This window comes from Myxine glutinosa, chromosome 3 (assembly GCF_964187855.1).
Source record: "Myxine glutinosa chromosome 3, kmMyxGlut1.1, whole genome shotgun sequence".
Lineage (NCBI taxonomy): Eukaryota > Metazoa > Chordata > Myxini > Myxiniformes > Myxinidae > Myxine > Myxine glutinosa.
The window spans coordinates 109,400,717-109,416,467 of NC_136263.1; the positions used below are offsets into that span (position 1 = coordinate 109,400,717).

A 15,751-nucleotide genomic window follows, 5' to 3' on the forward strand; every position below is an offset into this window, starting at 1 on the left:
GAACCGGTAGATAATGCTAACAGAAGGCAAAATATTGTTTAAATTAATGTTTTTAGTGATATTCTAGTCTCAAACAGCAGTCAATGTTTTTTGCAGTTTTCATCTGCTGTTTGTGCATTACTATGTGCAAGAAATGGTCCCATTGCAGAGTCTTCATGATGACATATGGCATGGGCTTGCATTTGTGTATCATGACAGTTTTGTTGATTGCATGTGGATTACGATGCTTTTGCAGAGACTCAACTGGACATTTTGGTAGTTTATTACGACGGCGATACGATGATGAAAAGAAAGAGTCGATACTTGGCCCAATAGGAGATGGCACAACAGGCACCGGGCAGATGCCACCTTCGTACCGGCGCAGGTATGCCTCCAGCTTAGGTTGAAATATTCTGGCAACATGAGAGATGCACTTTAAATGTTATGACAAGAGGCACGTCCAATGACAGCACAAACTACTTCAAATTGATTGGCAGTATTTTTGAAATAAATGACCATTCTATGTCTGTTAACTGAAAAGCTAAAATGAATGCTTGTGGCTTTCTGGTCTTTGGGCTGAGTTTGTATATTCCTTATTTTTTAAATCCCTTTTAAATATATCTTTCCAAGATGATATAATTTAGCACTAGTGGTTTACTTACCATGGTGTGTGTGTGTGCATGTGTGTGTGTTTTGTTGTGTTGGGGGTCCTGCTAATGTGGACTCTCTGTGCCGGAGGTCCAAGACCTCTGTGAATGGCCAAATGATCCTGCGAGCAACAGCACTTGCTTATCCATTCACACTCTAATAGTGGGAATACGTGTACCGATTAAAACCACCTTTAGAGGCCATTTTTCCCTGCAAAGCGGGGGTTGGCCTTTTTCGGGGACCGTGGTTGTTGTTGTTTTTTGGTCCCCTTTTTTGAAGCGATGTTTTACGGCCGGATGCCCTTCCTGCCGCCAACCCTTTTTGTCGCCTTTTTACGACACACAGGGAATTACCAGTGAACTGGTACTCAATTAGCCGACCTCGGAAGGATGACAGGCTGAGTCAACCCCCCTGGTGTTAATTCAGCGATCGACCGGGATTCGAACCCAGGATCCTAGGATCCTAAGCTGGCACCCTAGCCGCTAGCCCAACACCAGGCTTGTTACGTGTACCGATTACAAAATAATATTCCCCAAAGGCTGTCCAAATGCGTTCTGAAACTGGAGGTTGGTCCAAGCACACGCAAAAGTGGGAAGATGCCTCTTACAAATAAAATATTTTATTAAAGAAATACGGGAGGGAAGACTAGATTATCATAAATAAACTGACAGACCTGGCGCTAAAAGGACAAATGTATACGGGAGCACATGTACTTGATACGGGAATAAATTAAACTAAATAACCTAAGCCCAACTATGGTGCCAATCATATACACACACAACAAAGGGGAAACAGGCAAGGACTTGAGGCTGTAACCTTGAACTCCCGTTTCCAGCTCCTGTGTCGACCTTGAACCACAGCCAATGCTGAGAAGAGCTCTTTCCGGCTGATCCACCTCACAGTTTGCTTGAGAATTCCTGTTCAACCACAAAGCAGTGAGGGAAGACAATTTGAGAGTGACGGTGAATAAGGGTGTTGTGAAGAACAACCAGCAAGAGCTTTTCCTGCAACCGAGTCCCCAGCTTTTATCTTCCTGAGGGCCGGCCCTTCAGCGCACATGCAGCCTTCCAATTGGCCGGCTTCCTTCCTGGGTGGTGCCCTCACAGCAACGTCCCACAAACTATTGGGGTTTCACTGCAAGACATTAGACCGGAGGCATGTGAAGTCCTCTTTACTGTCCCATGGGCGATTGTTGTAGCCTGGCACACAGCTCTATATATGCTTATATCCACTCACCTCTCGTCCAAGCCTGGCTTTGCCTGTAGACAAGAGATTTTACACGATACATCCTTAACCTCATCAAATCCTGGCATACACGACACCTGGCTTGGTGCTCGGCACCCTATACACTGTCCTACCCATTCCACTTTTGTGTGTATACATATATACATCGACAAAACCTCAAAAACCCCTCATCCAAAACCTTGATCCTTTCTGCCCCCCTTAATCCACCTCAAATCCACATTTTTTTTTAAAATTCCGTTTTCTTTCATGAAAGCTGCTGTAGTGTCCATCTTGTTTATCCCGTGTACCCCGCCCCAGCCCTCTCTCTTCCACAGATCTCCCGATGTCCCTGTTCTCTGCTGTTGTTGTGCTTCCCTCTCTCTTTCCCTCTTGTGTCCCGCTCCCTTTATTATATGTTCTATGTGTTAGCTCTTATACGATCCTCGACTAAGTATCCAAAAAAAATAAAGAAAAACGTGAGCGGAGGCATATACATTGACACATTCTCATAATCCTAGGACAAAAACAAAACTGTTGTTTGCATTTTTTTCTCCACAAGATTGAGGCTCATGGAAGAGCAAGGTGACGGAGCATATTAAATGACAAGGCGGGGGGGGGGGGGGGGGGCAATGGTGCAACTCATGGACACGAGCAATCAAATATATGGACAGGAAAGAAGAGAGGACTGGAGGAAGCAATGCAATCTGCAAATCTGATAAATTGGGGTTGGGTTAAAATAGGGTTAATTAGCTTACAATTGTTTTATTTTTATGGGACACCCTGTTTAATACTTCTTACTGTGCTTAAAAACCCTCTATCTAATATTTTTGCTTTTTTATTAAAATCGAATGCTGCCACTGCTAGTTTTCATTGAAAGCACTTTTGTGTATCCTTTTTGCCCTATCTTGTTTACCCTTGCTGTCCAGTTTGATAACCCTTTGTAGCTCTGCTGCCAGCAGTTTGTGCACAAGCTAATTGTTGGTACTTTTGTGAAATAGCCTGGGTTTCGACTTTGAGTTTTCCTTGTCATGGTCATGCTGTGTTAATGTTAGGTTGTTTCTTAGTTTTAAGGAGTGAGAATGCATAAGGCGGTGTCTGTCTGTCCATATTGCTTGTTTACGAAGCAGTTGGAATGTTTTGGTGGCAACCATGCTGGTCAGAGAGTGGGTAGAGGGAGAAACTGCACCCAGTGCCTATTTATGATAAAAGTGGAAATTGAATAACGAAGTACAACAATAATTTTGAATAAGGAAGTATAAAATAATGACAATTTTCTTTCTTGTCTTTTTTTTGATTTTGGGAAGGAAAAAGAAAGAAAGTAACAACACAAAATTGTGTTCTTGCTCGAGTTTATATTTTTTGGAGTTGAGTAGTTGAGGAAGGTAATGAACTTGGTTTATCCACCAGCAATGAAGGAGCGCAAAGCAGGTTTCATTATTCTGTCGGCCTACTCCTCAATGAAAATTAATGAATGCTTTACACAGGCGTGTGTGGGCACTGCTTGTAATGGGGTAATTGCTAATTTATGGTTTCCAAGTGCAAAAACAAGAGGGCATCCGCACTGTTGTTGATTAGTAAAATGCACGTCTTTTTTGATTAACAGTGATGTAATTGCAGTGGCTGGAGCATGGTGTGGCGTAGCCACTGTCACGAGATTATAATGAGCAGGGAAGTGTTAGAGGTTGCATTTTTTGTTTTGTTTTGAGATTCATAGGCTCTGAAGGCATATAATAATAGAGATTTATATTGTCGTCACCTTCAAGTTGTTTTCGACTTCTGGTTACTTGTCTGGCAGTTTCTTTTCCCAATTTTCAATTGCAACATTCCTCATTCAACATTGTCAGGTTCCCCTCCCCCAACCCCTTTCCCCCACCCATGCCATCCCTCCCGTTTACTTCCCTGTGGGTGCTGTTGACTTTGTCTAGCTACCTGCTTCTCCAATGACCATGGGATTATGAGAGCTGGGTGGGTTTATCTACATGGCCCCCATATAATTTGGGGTCAGGGGAGGCGGGGAGTTTGGAGGGGGTGGGGGTGGAGGGGGGTTTGGAAGGAATGGAATCAGGGAGGACTCACTTCCCTTCCATGTTTCCTTACATCGATAGTTTGTTGCATCAAGTTGTTTTCGACTGCAGTGACCAAGGTCAGCATGGTCTCAATCTCAAATCTGTGTGAGCTACACAATGCCCCTTGATAATTGAGAGTGATGACACTTTGGTATTTCCCTCCATCTCTCCTGTAATGTGAATAATGCATGTAATGGAACAGACGTTTTATTGTACTGTTCAAGCAGGCTTGTTGGTCCCATTTTCATGGTTCTTCCAAAATTTACTGAGTCGAGATGCTGACCTGAACCAAGGGTGCGCAATACAAATAGACCAGGCGCCCAGAAGGTTTATTCAAGTGAAAAGCGCCGAAGCAACTGACCACGTGGGTTGAAAGGGTTCTACCCCCACATCACAAAAATGCATTGCTGCCGGGTCAGGGCCGGTGCCTTCCCGCCCAAATCGCCCAAAATAGGGACGCCATTACCGAAAATCCTATTTTCATCAATATCTGGAAAACTATACATGGCAGTATCACAAATCTGGTGTCTACACCCATGTTTTCATGGTCAATCATTATAAAAATGCATTTCTCCTTAGCCAGGGTTGTGTCTTTCCTGCCCAAAAGCACCCAAGTTTTCGCTCTTTCACGAGCCTCGATCTTGTATACAAAAAAAAAAAGAAGGAAACCTCTGCTGAAAATCCTATTTCTCTCAATATCTGGACATCTATACATGGGAGTATCACAAATCTGCTGTCTGCACCCATGTTTTCATGGTCAGTCATTACAAAAATGCAATTTTTGCAAAAACTTTTGCAACTTTTGCAAAAGTTACTGCAAAAATGCAGTAATTAAGGGTCATATTTTTCCCGCCCAAAAGCGCCCAAAGTAAGGAAACAATTGCTGAAATCCTACTTTCCTCAATATCTGAGGAACCCTTTCAACCCACGTGGTCAGTTGCTTCGGCGCTTTTCACTTGAATAAACCTTCTGGGCTCCTGGTCTAAAACCAGCTCATGGAAAATGTGGCACAACTGAAACGTGTGCTTGAACGTGGTTCCAGATGGTCTGAGTAGAGACAGTGCTCAGTAGCTTTTTGGATCTGGTTACCAGTGTTGATGCATAAATGTACTTCAGATGAAAGATCGTTGTCACCATTTGGTTTTCCTCTATCTTTTGTCCCTGTCTGTCAAGTGACCATTGCTGGCTGCTTCTCCTTTGTCTGCCAACTCTCTTCAGTCTAATTGTTCTGTGTTAACTTATAATCTTCCGTCATAATATCCTCCATGTGTCTTGAACTTTATATATATATATATATATATATATATATATATATATATATATATATATATATATATATATACACAAAGAATTAAGTTAAGCACCCCCCCCGTTTTTTTACAACCTCGCACATTACAAGTTTGTTGTCGTCAAAACAGTGTAATATACCCATGATATTGCTATATTTTCTGGAGAAGTGATATTATGGTCACATAAAAACATAACAATCATGCCGTTTTCAATATTTTATTCTGAATAATTTAAGGTGAAATTTTTTGGGAATTTTAGGCATATTTTCACCTCAATTTAAGTATGGAGCTATAGGTCCATCACGGACAGTGTGGATGACGTTTATGTTTTCTAACGTACAGTCATTGTTCTGAGAAGACCTCTAGCGATCTTTGCGTCAATAACGTGTGTAGGACCCACGTGATCGGATCACTGACTCAACCAATCACTTTTTTTCACTTTGATCACTCAATTTCATCAATGGATAATTGCTAATGTCATACCAATCATTATTTGATCTCACATACCTTAGAATATATGCCAATGTATACATATACACAAAGAATATATATTAGGGGGTGCTTACCTTAATTCGTTGTGTAGGGGTGCTTAACTTAATTCTTTGTGTATATATATATATATATATATATATATATATATATATATATATATATATATATATATACACACACAGTATATATATATATATATATATATATATACACACACAGTATATATATATATATATATATATATATATATATATATATATATATATATATATATATATATATATATATACTGTGTGTGTATATATATATATATATATATATATATATATATATATATATAATGTCTGGCGGGGTAGTGATATGTAGAGCAGACAGTGCTGAGTAGGTAACATGCTTCGAGGTGTCACGGTAAGGAAAACTACCTGTAATAAGTTCTTCATGTGGAGGCGTTTTGTCGGGTAAGGAGTATACTTGTGAATCTAACAGGAGGTTCGTTTGTTAAGAAGTAGAGTTAAGGATTAAAGAGTAGCGCCCCTGTGTGTCCTCACCTGGTTAGCCAAACCTTTGTCCCTTTTGGCACTGCACACCACATAGACATTCCAACAAGTCCTTAGTGCAACACTAAATAACGCCCTCCCCCCGACATGACTTAGGAAGGAAACCAGGCCAGGACACCGCCGCATGGCCGCCGCCATTTACACCTCCTACAGGCCTATCCACCTTGAGTACCACACGCTATGACCAAGGAACAGAGAACGAGTGTTGGGGTGGTGTGGTAGGAAGGGGCCTGAGCGAGCCAACGAGTCGGTGGAGGCCACTGATTGGGTGGCGCGCCAAGGCTGACGGCACCGCCGCGGAGTGATACGAGGCGCGGCAGGACTTTTGGTCAGAGTGGAGTGAGTGAGCTGGTGCAGAGAGTTGCGCGGGAGTTGGCCAGGAGAGATCAGCGAGGGCCGAACGCGATTGTGTATTCGGGGTGTGGAGAGTTGGTGTGCAGCAGTTGGTTCAGAGTAGTGGGTTCGAGAGTGAGTCTTGAGACGCGCTGGAGTGCACGCAGTTGGCAAGCAGGGTTGAGCTGGTTGGCGCATGAGCAGAAGAGGAGTTCGCAGCACGAGTTAGCCCGAGTTGGGCTGAGGTGTAGCCCGAGTGGAGTTCGCTTGCTTTTGACCTCGCTTGGAGCCGCTAGCCTGCGTTGGACGCACGGTGCTTTTCCTGTTTTGAGGCCTCGTGTGCGAATGGAGTGGGTGCTGGCTCGGGCCTTCGCGTTGCTGTGGTGCTTGGAGCGAGGCCTGGTGGTGCTCGGAGGCGGTCGGAGAGGGCCGCGTGGGACGCCGAACGGGGCCGTGTTGGACGGCAAACAACACAAGACAACAGACGAGATAAGGCCGCATCCGCGATTACATTTTACACGACGAGACCATTATTTTCCTTTAATCCATCCCCCCGTCTGTATTTGTTGAGTCTGGTGTGCGGGATCCCTAATATAGGATTTAGGATATTTTATTACCGGCGCGTGCATTTTCCTGTCCTTGCTTTTATTTTGAATAAACCCTTGTATTATTTTGCTTTCCCATTCAAACCTGTGCCCGCTTGAGTTGATTGCCCCTACAGGGTCGGAGTGTTGGAGTGTCGCAGTTGAGCGCTTGTGCAGCTTCCATTCTCCTCCTTCCTCCCACGCGACCAGAGTAAAATCCGTGTTTGGTCATTGCCTCCAATAAGACCGTTTAGGCCATCCGCGACTCTGGTGTTAACCAGAGTTGCGCGACAATATATATACCGTATATATACACACTCTCCTCGAGTTACGACGAAGGCGACTTCCGAAGACTCGCACTTACGACCGTCGCAAAAATCTCAGTTGCTCCTTGTGCCTCGCGCTGACAACATCCCTTATGCTCCATCGCCTATAAGTGTGTGTGTACCGTACTGCCATCATCATGTCTTGCAAGAGGAAGAGTGCATCCACTGATTGATCGGAGAAAAAGAAGAAAAAGGCGATCGACCTGGAGTTAAAAATGAAAATAATCTTGCAGCTCGAGAACGTTACGTGACTTTTGGAAAAGTTACAACGTTCTTCAGTGTATCAAGAATATTGCTGCAGCCTGGGAGGAAGTGTCTGAAACGTCATGTTAATTCGTTCGACGGTTTCAACAAGGACGACATGATGGACGAGATTGGTGGAAAAATTGTGAAGTTAGCCAGACGTTTAGAGCTCGAAGTTGTCGTGGAAGAATTGGTGGAGTTTGCGCCGGGAGAGTTATCTAATGAAGACTTAATTGAATTAGAGGAGCGAAAAACGAAGAGGACAAACTGGAGAAAATGATCACTGTGAAAGGATTGGCTGAAGCATTCACCGTCTTCAATAAAGGCCGACAGGTGACCGCCAGTGTGGACATGAATGTCGATCATTTTGCCAAGCTCGACCGACAACTACAAGAGGCTCTTCGTTGTTATAGAGAAATATATGACGAGAAAAAGAAGCAAACTGTGTGGTCCACTCTCAACGTTTTCTTTAAGAAAACGACTCCTGCCGCCACCACTCCCCCCTCCCCTTCCTCCCTTTCTCCCTCATCTCCCTCCCTAATCTCTCTCCCTTCCTCACCTTCCTTCCTCACCTTCCTTCCTCCCTCCCTTCCTCACCTTCCTTCCTCCCTTCCTCACCTTCCTTCCTTCCTCCCTCCCTTCCTCACCTTCCTTCCTCCCTCACTCCCTCATCTCCCTCCATCTCTCATCTCCCTCCCTCATGTCCCTCATCTCCTTCATCGCCCTCATCTCCCTCCCTCCTCCCTCATCTCCCTCCCCCCTCCCTCATCTCCCTCCCCCTCCCTCATCTCCCTCCCTCCTCATCTCCCTCCTCCCTCATCTCCCTCCTCCCACATCTCCCTCCCTCATCCCGCTCATCTCCCTCCCTCATCCCGCTCATCTCCCATCCTCATCTCCCGCATCTCCCACAGCTTCCACATCTGCGTCACCACTGATGGATGACCAGCCATCTTGTACAAAGGACTGATTTGTGTGTTTATATGTGTTTATGTTATCGGGTACTTTATCACTTCTTATTACAGTGCCACATTATTTGTGTACCTCATTATATGTACCTGGATTTCTGTAAGCTTTTTTTGTACAGTAAAACGCATTGTAATGTCATAAAGTCTTTTATTTCAACCCTTTTATTTATTTTACTTATTGTACAGTGCATGGATTGGATTGGATTATGGGATTTAGTCTGTATGACTTTTAACAAATGATGCTATGGTGGAATACGGACTTGGAAGTATGTAATAAGTTGTGGCGGACACAAAAGCCCACTGGCGTGGTGACATCATTCCGCGCACCAAGTGGGCGGTGGCCACGCCCGAGGGGTAGGCGTGGCCTCATGAGATACACCGGGCACGCAGCCCGGAGCGCGCCAGTGTTACAGTGAGCTCCTGAAATAAAGACGCTTATAAGTTACCACTTGTCCGCTTCCTCCTTGCTCGCAAGCAGCGCGTGTAACGCCGCGCTTTACTGGTGACCCCCTCGACGTTGGATCTGCCGGAGCGATCCTTCCACACGCGACGCCATTGCCATGGCCAACTTCATCAAACTTCCCGAATTTTGGGAGGCTCAGGCCGAAGTCTGGTTCGTCCAGGCCGAAGCCCAATTTCAGCTTCGGCGCCTCACCGGCGATGACATGCGCTATTGCCACGTCGTCGCCTCCCTCGGGCCCGGCACAGCCGCTCGAGTTGTGTCCGTCCTTCGCCACCCACCGGACGGCCACAAGTACGAGGCACTCAAGCGGCTACTCCTAGCCACGTTCGGCCTCACGGACGACGCACGGGTCGACCGCCTCCTGGATCTCCCCGAGCTCGGTGACACGCGCCCGTCGGTCCGAATGGACCATATGCTGTCACTGTTGGGCGACGAAGCCCCCGGTTCTCTATTCCGGGCGCTTTTCCGTCGCCAACTTCCAGCGCAGGTTCGCCTCGCGTTGGCCGGGACCGGGCTAACGGAACCCCGAGCATTGGCAGCCGAGGCGGACAAGTACTTCGCCGCTTCGGACACGCGGGCGAGAGTCGGAGTGGCCGTCACGGCCCTCGTGGCTGATGCTGCTAATGCTGCTGATCCACAGCATCAGCTTATACAGCATACGCAGCATGCTCATATGCACCTCGTGACCGCCGCCACGCCCCGCCCACCGCCGCGGCGAAAACCGCCACCGCGGGGAAACCCGCCAACTCCACCGGCCTGGCGGAGCTAGCCGCGCTCCTCCAGCTCCACCACCTGGTGCTGGTTCCACGCCAAGTTCGGCCACGAAGCTCGGCAGTGTCATCCGCCATGCTCCTTCAATAGGTCGGGAAACGCCCGGGCCGGCGCTCAATAGTGGCGATGAGCGCCGGCCGTTCGAGCAGCCTGCTGTTCATAACGGACACCTTCTCCGGGCGCCGTTACCTGTGCGACACGGGAGCGCAGGTGAGTGTCGTTCCCGCCGGCACGTCAGACAAGCACGCCGCGGGTGGGGGCCCCGCGCTGCTTGCCGCGAACGGGACGCCCATCCGTACGTATGGATAACGCTGCCTCTCTCTGCGGTTCGGAGGGCAGGTTTTCCGATGGACGTTCGTCACCGCCGACGTGCCCATGGCACTGCTTGGCGCGGACTTCCTGTGCGCTAATGGGCTCCTGGTCGACGTCAAGCGCAGACGTCTTGTCCAGGCCGAGACGTTCAGCTCGCTCGCTTGTGGGTTGCCCAGCTCGCCGAGCAGCTCAACGAGCGGCTTGCCAAGCGGCTTGCCGAACGGTTCGGTTCCGGCCACGTTGGTCTGTACGCTTCCGGCAGCGGACGCATTCACCCGCCTCCTCGCCGGCTTCCCGGCCCTCACGCGGCCCACCTTCTCGGCGGGGGCCGTCAAGCACGGGGTGGCCCATCACATCCCCACCGTCGGGCCACCAGTCTACGCCCGGGCACGCCACCTCGAGCCGACGAAGCTGGCGGTGGCAAAAGCGGAGTTCGCTACCCTGGAGCGACTCGGCATCGTTCGGCGCTCAGAGAGCGCTTGGGCGTCGCCGCTGCACATCGTGCCGAAGCCCGGCGGGGGATGGCGACCGTGCGGGGACTATCGCCATCTCAATGACGCCACGACTCCCGACCGCTACCCCGTCCCCCACATTCAGGACTTTTCCGCCCGTTTGGCGGGCATGTCCTTCTTCTCGAAGGTGGACCTCATACGCGGCTACCATCAGGTCCCCGTCAGGCCGGAGGATGTCCCGAAGACGGCGGTCATCACGCCATTCGGACTCTTCGAGTCCCTGCGCATGCCCTTCGGTCTGAAGAATGCGGCTCAGGCGTTCCAGCGACTGATGGACAGCGTCCTGCGCGACTTGGATTTTGCCTACGTCTACCTGGACGATATCCTCGTCGCCAGCGCGTCCCGCGAAGAGCACCTACGCCACCTCCGCACGCTCTTCGAACGCCTGGGCCAGCATGGCCTGATTGTGAACCCCGCAAAGTGCCGGTTCGGCGCCGCCATAATCGATTTTCTGGGGCACCGTGTCACCAGGCACGGAGCCGTCCCCCTGCCGGCCAAGGTGGAGGCGGTGAAGGGGTTTCCGCGCCCCCGCACGATCAGAGGGCTGCAGGAGTTCCTAGGCATGGTGAACTTTTACCATCGGTTCCTGCCCCGTATCGCCCAGCTCCTGCGCCCCCTGCACGAAGCTCTCCGAGGTAAGCCGGGCAAAAGCGACGTTACCTGGACCGAGCAGATGGACACGGCGTTCACGGGCGCGAAGCTCGCCTTGGCTAACGCCACCATGCTCGCGCACCCGGCGCCCGATGCACCGATCGCCCTCACCACCGATGCCTCGGACTACGCGGTGGGCGCGGTGCACGAGCAATGTGTGCGTGGAGCTTGGCAACCGCTGGCGTTCTTTAGCCGGCAGCTTCGCCCGCCCGAACGCCGTTACAGTACCTTCGACCGCGAGTTTCTCGGGCTTCACTTGGCGGTCAGGCACTTCCGCCATCTGCTCGAGGGCCGTGCGTTCACTGCCTTCGTCGACCACAAGCCGCTGATCTTCGCGATGGGCAAGGTCACCGAGCCGTGGTCGGCCCGGCAGCAGCGTCACCTCTCGGCCGTGTCCGAGTACACGACGGACATCCAGCACGTCGCGGGGAAGGACAACCCGGTGGCGGATTGCCTTTCCCGGGCCGTCGCCCACGCAGTCCACCTCGGCATCGACTATGCCCGGATGGCAGCGGACCAGGCCGCTGACCCCGACGTCCAGGCCTTGCGGACCGCCGTCACGGGCCTCCGCGTCACCGAGGTGCCGTTCGACGGCGCGGGCGCGGCCCTCTTGTGCGACGTCTCCCTCGGGCGTCCTCGCCCCATCGTGCCCGCGGGCTGGCAGCGCCAGGTGTTTGACGCCATCCACGGCCTGTCCCACCCGGGCGCGAGGGCCTCCCAAAGGCTGATCGCCGACAAGTTCGTCTGGCATGGCCTCCGGAAGGCCGTCCGCGGCTGGGCCAGGACGTGCCTCGCGTGCCAGCGCGCCAAGGTGCACCGGCACACCCAGGCCCCGTTGGCCCCGTTCACGGTGCCGGAACGCCGGTTTGACCACGTCCACGTGGACCTGGTGGGACCTCTGCCCCCCTCGCGGGGTTTCACCTACGTCCTCACCATGGTGGACCGCAGCACCCGGTGGCCGGAGGCCGTGCCCTTGGCGTCGACAACGGCGGCCGATGTCGCGCAGGCTTTCATCGCCACCTGGGTCGCCCGGTTCGGCGCCCCCTAAGACACCTCGTCCGACCGCGGCCCCCAGTTCACCTCGGAGCTCTGGGGGGCGGTCGCGCAGGGGCTCGGGGTCCGGCTGCACCGAACCACGGCCTACCACCCCCAGGCTAACGGCCTGTGTGAGCGATTTCACCGCTCATTGAAGGCCGCGTTCCGGGCCACCCTCCGCGACGGTGGCTGGGTCGACAGGCTCCCCTGGGTCCTGCTGGGCCTCCGGACGGCGCCCAAGGAGGACCTGCGCGCATCCGCGGCGGAGTTGGTCTTCGGGCAACCGCTGCGGGTGCCGGGCGAGTTCCTCCCCGACTCCACGGCACCATGGTCCGCGGCACAGCAGCGCTCCGCTCTGCAAGAGACCGCCCAGAGGTTCGCCCCGGTGCCAACGGCATGCCACGGGCACCCACCGACGCACGTCGCCCCGGAGCTTCGCATGGCGGAGTACGTCTTCGTCCGACACGATGCCCACCGGACACCACTGCGGCCCCCGTACGACGGGCCTTTCCGCGTGCTGGAGACCGGGGCGAAGCACTTCACCCTGGACATCGGCGGTACTCCTGACCGCGTTTCGGTGGACCGCCTCAAGCCGGCCCACCTCGACGTGGACCATCCACCGCCAGTGGCCCGACCCCCACGTCGGGGCCGCCCCCCTACGGGCGGACCCCCGGCACCGCGCCGCCACGCCGCCCCCCGGTCCTGCACCCATCCCAGGGGCAGCCAGGGGCATCCCACCTGGCATCCCTGCACCCCGGACGCCGCCGATCGCCAGGGGGCGCTTCGGCCGGGTCATTCGTCTGCCCCGCAAACTGGCCCTCCAGGTGCGCGGGAATTCTGGGGGGGCGCGTGTGGCGGACACAAAAGCCCACTGGCGTGGTGACGTCATTCCGCGCACCAAGTGGGCGGTGGCCACGCCCGAGGGGTAGGCGTGGCCTCATGAGATACACCGGGCGCGCAGCCCGGAGCACGCCAGTGTTACAGTGAGCTCCTGAAATAAAGACGCTTATAAGTTACAGCTTGTCCGCTTCCTCCTTGCTCGCAAAGCAGCGCGTGTAACGCCGCGCTTTAAAGTAATATATAATGAGTCCATGAGGGGTGATTCGACATAAGACGACTTCGACTTACGACCTGCTTGTCGGAATGTACCCCCGTCGTAACTCGAGGAGAGTGTGTGTGTGTGTGTGTGTGTGTGTGTGTGTGTGTGTGTGTGTGTGTGTGTGTGTGTGTGTGTGTGTGTGTGTGTGTGTGTGTGTGTGTGTGTGTGTGTGTGTGTATATATATATATATATATATATATATATATATAATATATACACACACACACACACACACACACACACACACACACACACACACACACACAGTCACGTGAAAAAGTAAGTACTTAGTACACCCCATGTAAAGTTTTGACTTTTTCAACATATTTCAACATACAGCTATTTGATCTTCATTTCAACAATATTGATAGATAAAGGTGATATAATATAGCAAATATCATGAAACATTTACATTTTGTAGTCCATTGTATAATTTAAATAAACAGAAATGCAAATTTCGCATGTGCAACAAGTAAGTACACCCTTGCCTCTAATAAGTGGTATTGGCCCCTTTGGCAGAAACAACCTCAAGTCGACGTTTCTTATAACTGTCTACCAGTCTCTGACATCGACTGGGAGAAATTTTTGCCCACTCCTCCATGCAGAATTCTTTCAGCTGTGCGATGTTTGAGGGGTTTCTTGCATGCACAATGAAGGTGAATGAAGGTGCAATACCCTCTGGTACAATGAAGAATTCATAGTAGATTCCATGATGGTGAGCTGCCCTGGCCCTGATGCAGCAACGCTGCCCCAAACCATAATATTTCCACCACCATGCTTTACAGTTGGTATCAGGTTCTTGTGGTCAAATACTGTCTTTGGTTTTTGCCAAACATGTCTTCTGGTACTGTGGCCAAATAGCTCTACCTTTGACTCATCTGTCCAGAGCATATTGTTCCAGAAGTGCTGATCTTTGCCCAGGTGTTCATTGGCAAACTTTAGTCTTGCCTTGATGTTCTTTCTGGACAGCAAAGGTTTCCTCCTGGCACACCTACCATGTAGATCAAATTTGTGCAGCCTCTTTCTAATGGTAGACTCATGCACTTTGACATCAACAGTGGCAAGAGCTACCTGTAGGTCCCGTGATGACATTCTGGGGTTCTTAGAGACTTCTTTCAGCATCTTGCGGTCTGCTCTCGGGCTGAACATGCTGGGGCGGCCTGGCCTGAACAAGTTGGCAGTTGTTTGCAATCTTCTCCACTTGTATATGATCTTCCGGACAGTCAAATGATTGATTTCAAATTGTTTGGAGATCTTTTTAAATCCCTTCCCAGACTCGTAGGCATCTATAACCTTCTTTCTGAAGGCATCAGAGAGCTCTTTTGATCGAGGCGTGGCGACGCCGCACACTTCAACAACAAAGAGTAAACCAAACTAAATGTCTGAGGTTTAAATAAGACAGGTTCCTCCAAGATCCTCTCTAACGATGTTCTAATCATTTGCACCTGAGCTGGTGCACCTGATTCTAATTTTACGTATTTGAAGTAGTGATAAATGTTGGGGTGGACTTACTTTTTCCACATGCGAAATTTGCTTTTAGGTTTATTTAAATTATACAATGGACTACAAAATGTAAATGTTTCATGATATTTGTTATATTATATCACCTTTATCTGTCAATATTGTTGAAATGAAGATCAAATAGCTGTAAGTTGAAAAAGTCAAAACTTTACATGGGGTGTACTTACTTTTTCACGTGACTGCATATAGACACACATACGTACATACATGCATGCATGCATGCATGCATACATACATACAGTGAAACCTTGACTTACGAGTGCACCAACTTACGAGTTTTCCGAGATACGAGCCGTCGCCCCGGTCGGTTTTTTGCTTTGTGATGCGAGCCGAGATCTGAGTTACGAGCTTACGCCACCCGCCACGAGGTGGCCCAACGAGCGTTCAGGTCACGTGGTTAGCTTGCCGTGCAAGCATCTCTGCCGTATATCGCTGCTGCTTTGTTTTCGCATTTTGGTTATTTTGGAAAATTTCTTAGTTTTATCCATGGGTCCTAAGAAATTGAGTGCCAAGGGCAGTGCTGAGAAGAAGAAGAGGATGATGTGCTTGGATATAAAACACGCAATCGTCGAAAAACATGAGCGAGGTGTGCGTGTTGTCGACTTGGCGAGGCAGTACGATCGTAGTACTTCTACGATATGTACGATTTTGAAGCAGAAGGAGTTGATAAAGGCTATAAC

General features: G+C 50.4%; 1 protein-coding gene across 18 annotated transcripts in view; it reads left to right on the forward strand.

Annotated features, from left to right (window-relative positions):
• The window catches only part of LOC137423266 (protein phosphatase 1 regulatory subunit 12A), a 356,467-nt gene that overhangs the window by 211,551 nt on the left and 129,165 nt on the right, over window positions 1-15,751 (forward strand). For all 18 annotated transcript variants that reach the window (XM_078774432.1, XM_078774435.1, XM_078774439.1 and 15 more), the window contains 2 exons: window positions 1-6; window positions 236-364. The exon at window positions 1-6 is cut by the window's left edge and continues 107 nt beyond it. In XM_078774432.1, the coding sequence (XP_078630558.1) occupies window positions 1-6; window positions 236-364 (135 nt within the window). The remainder of the gene's footprint in view (window positions 7-235; window positions 365-15,751) is intronic.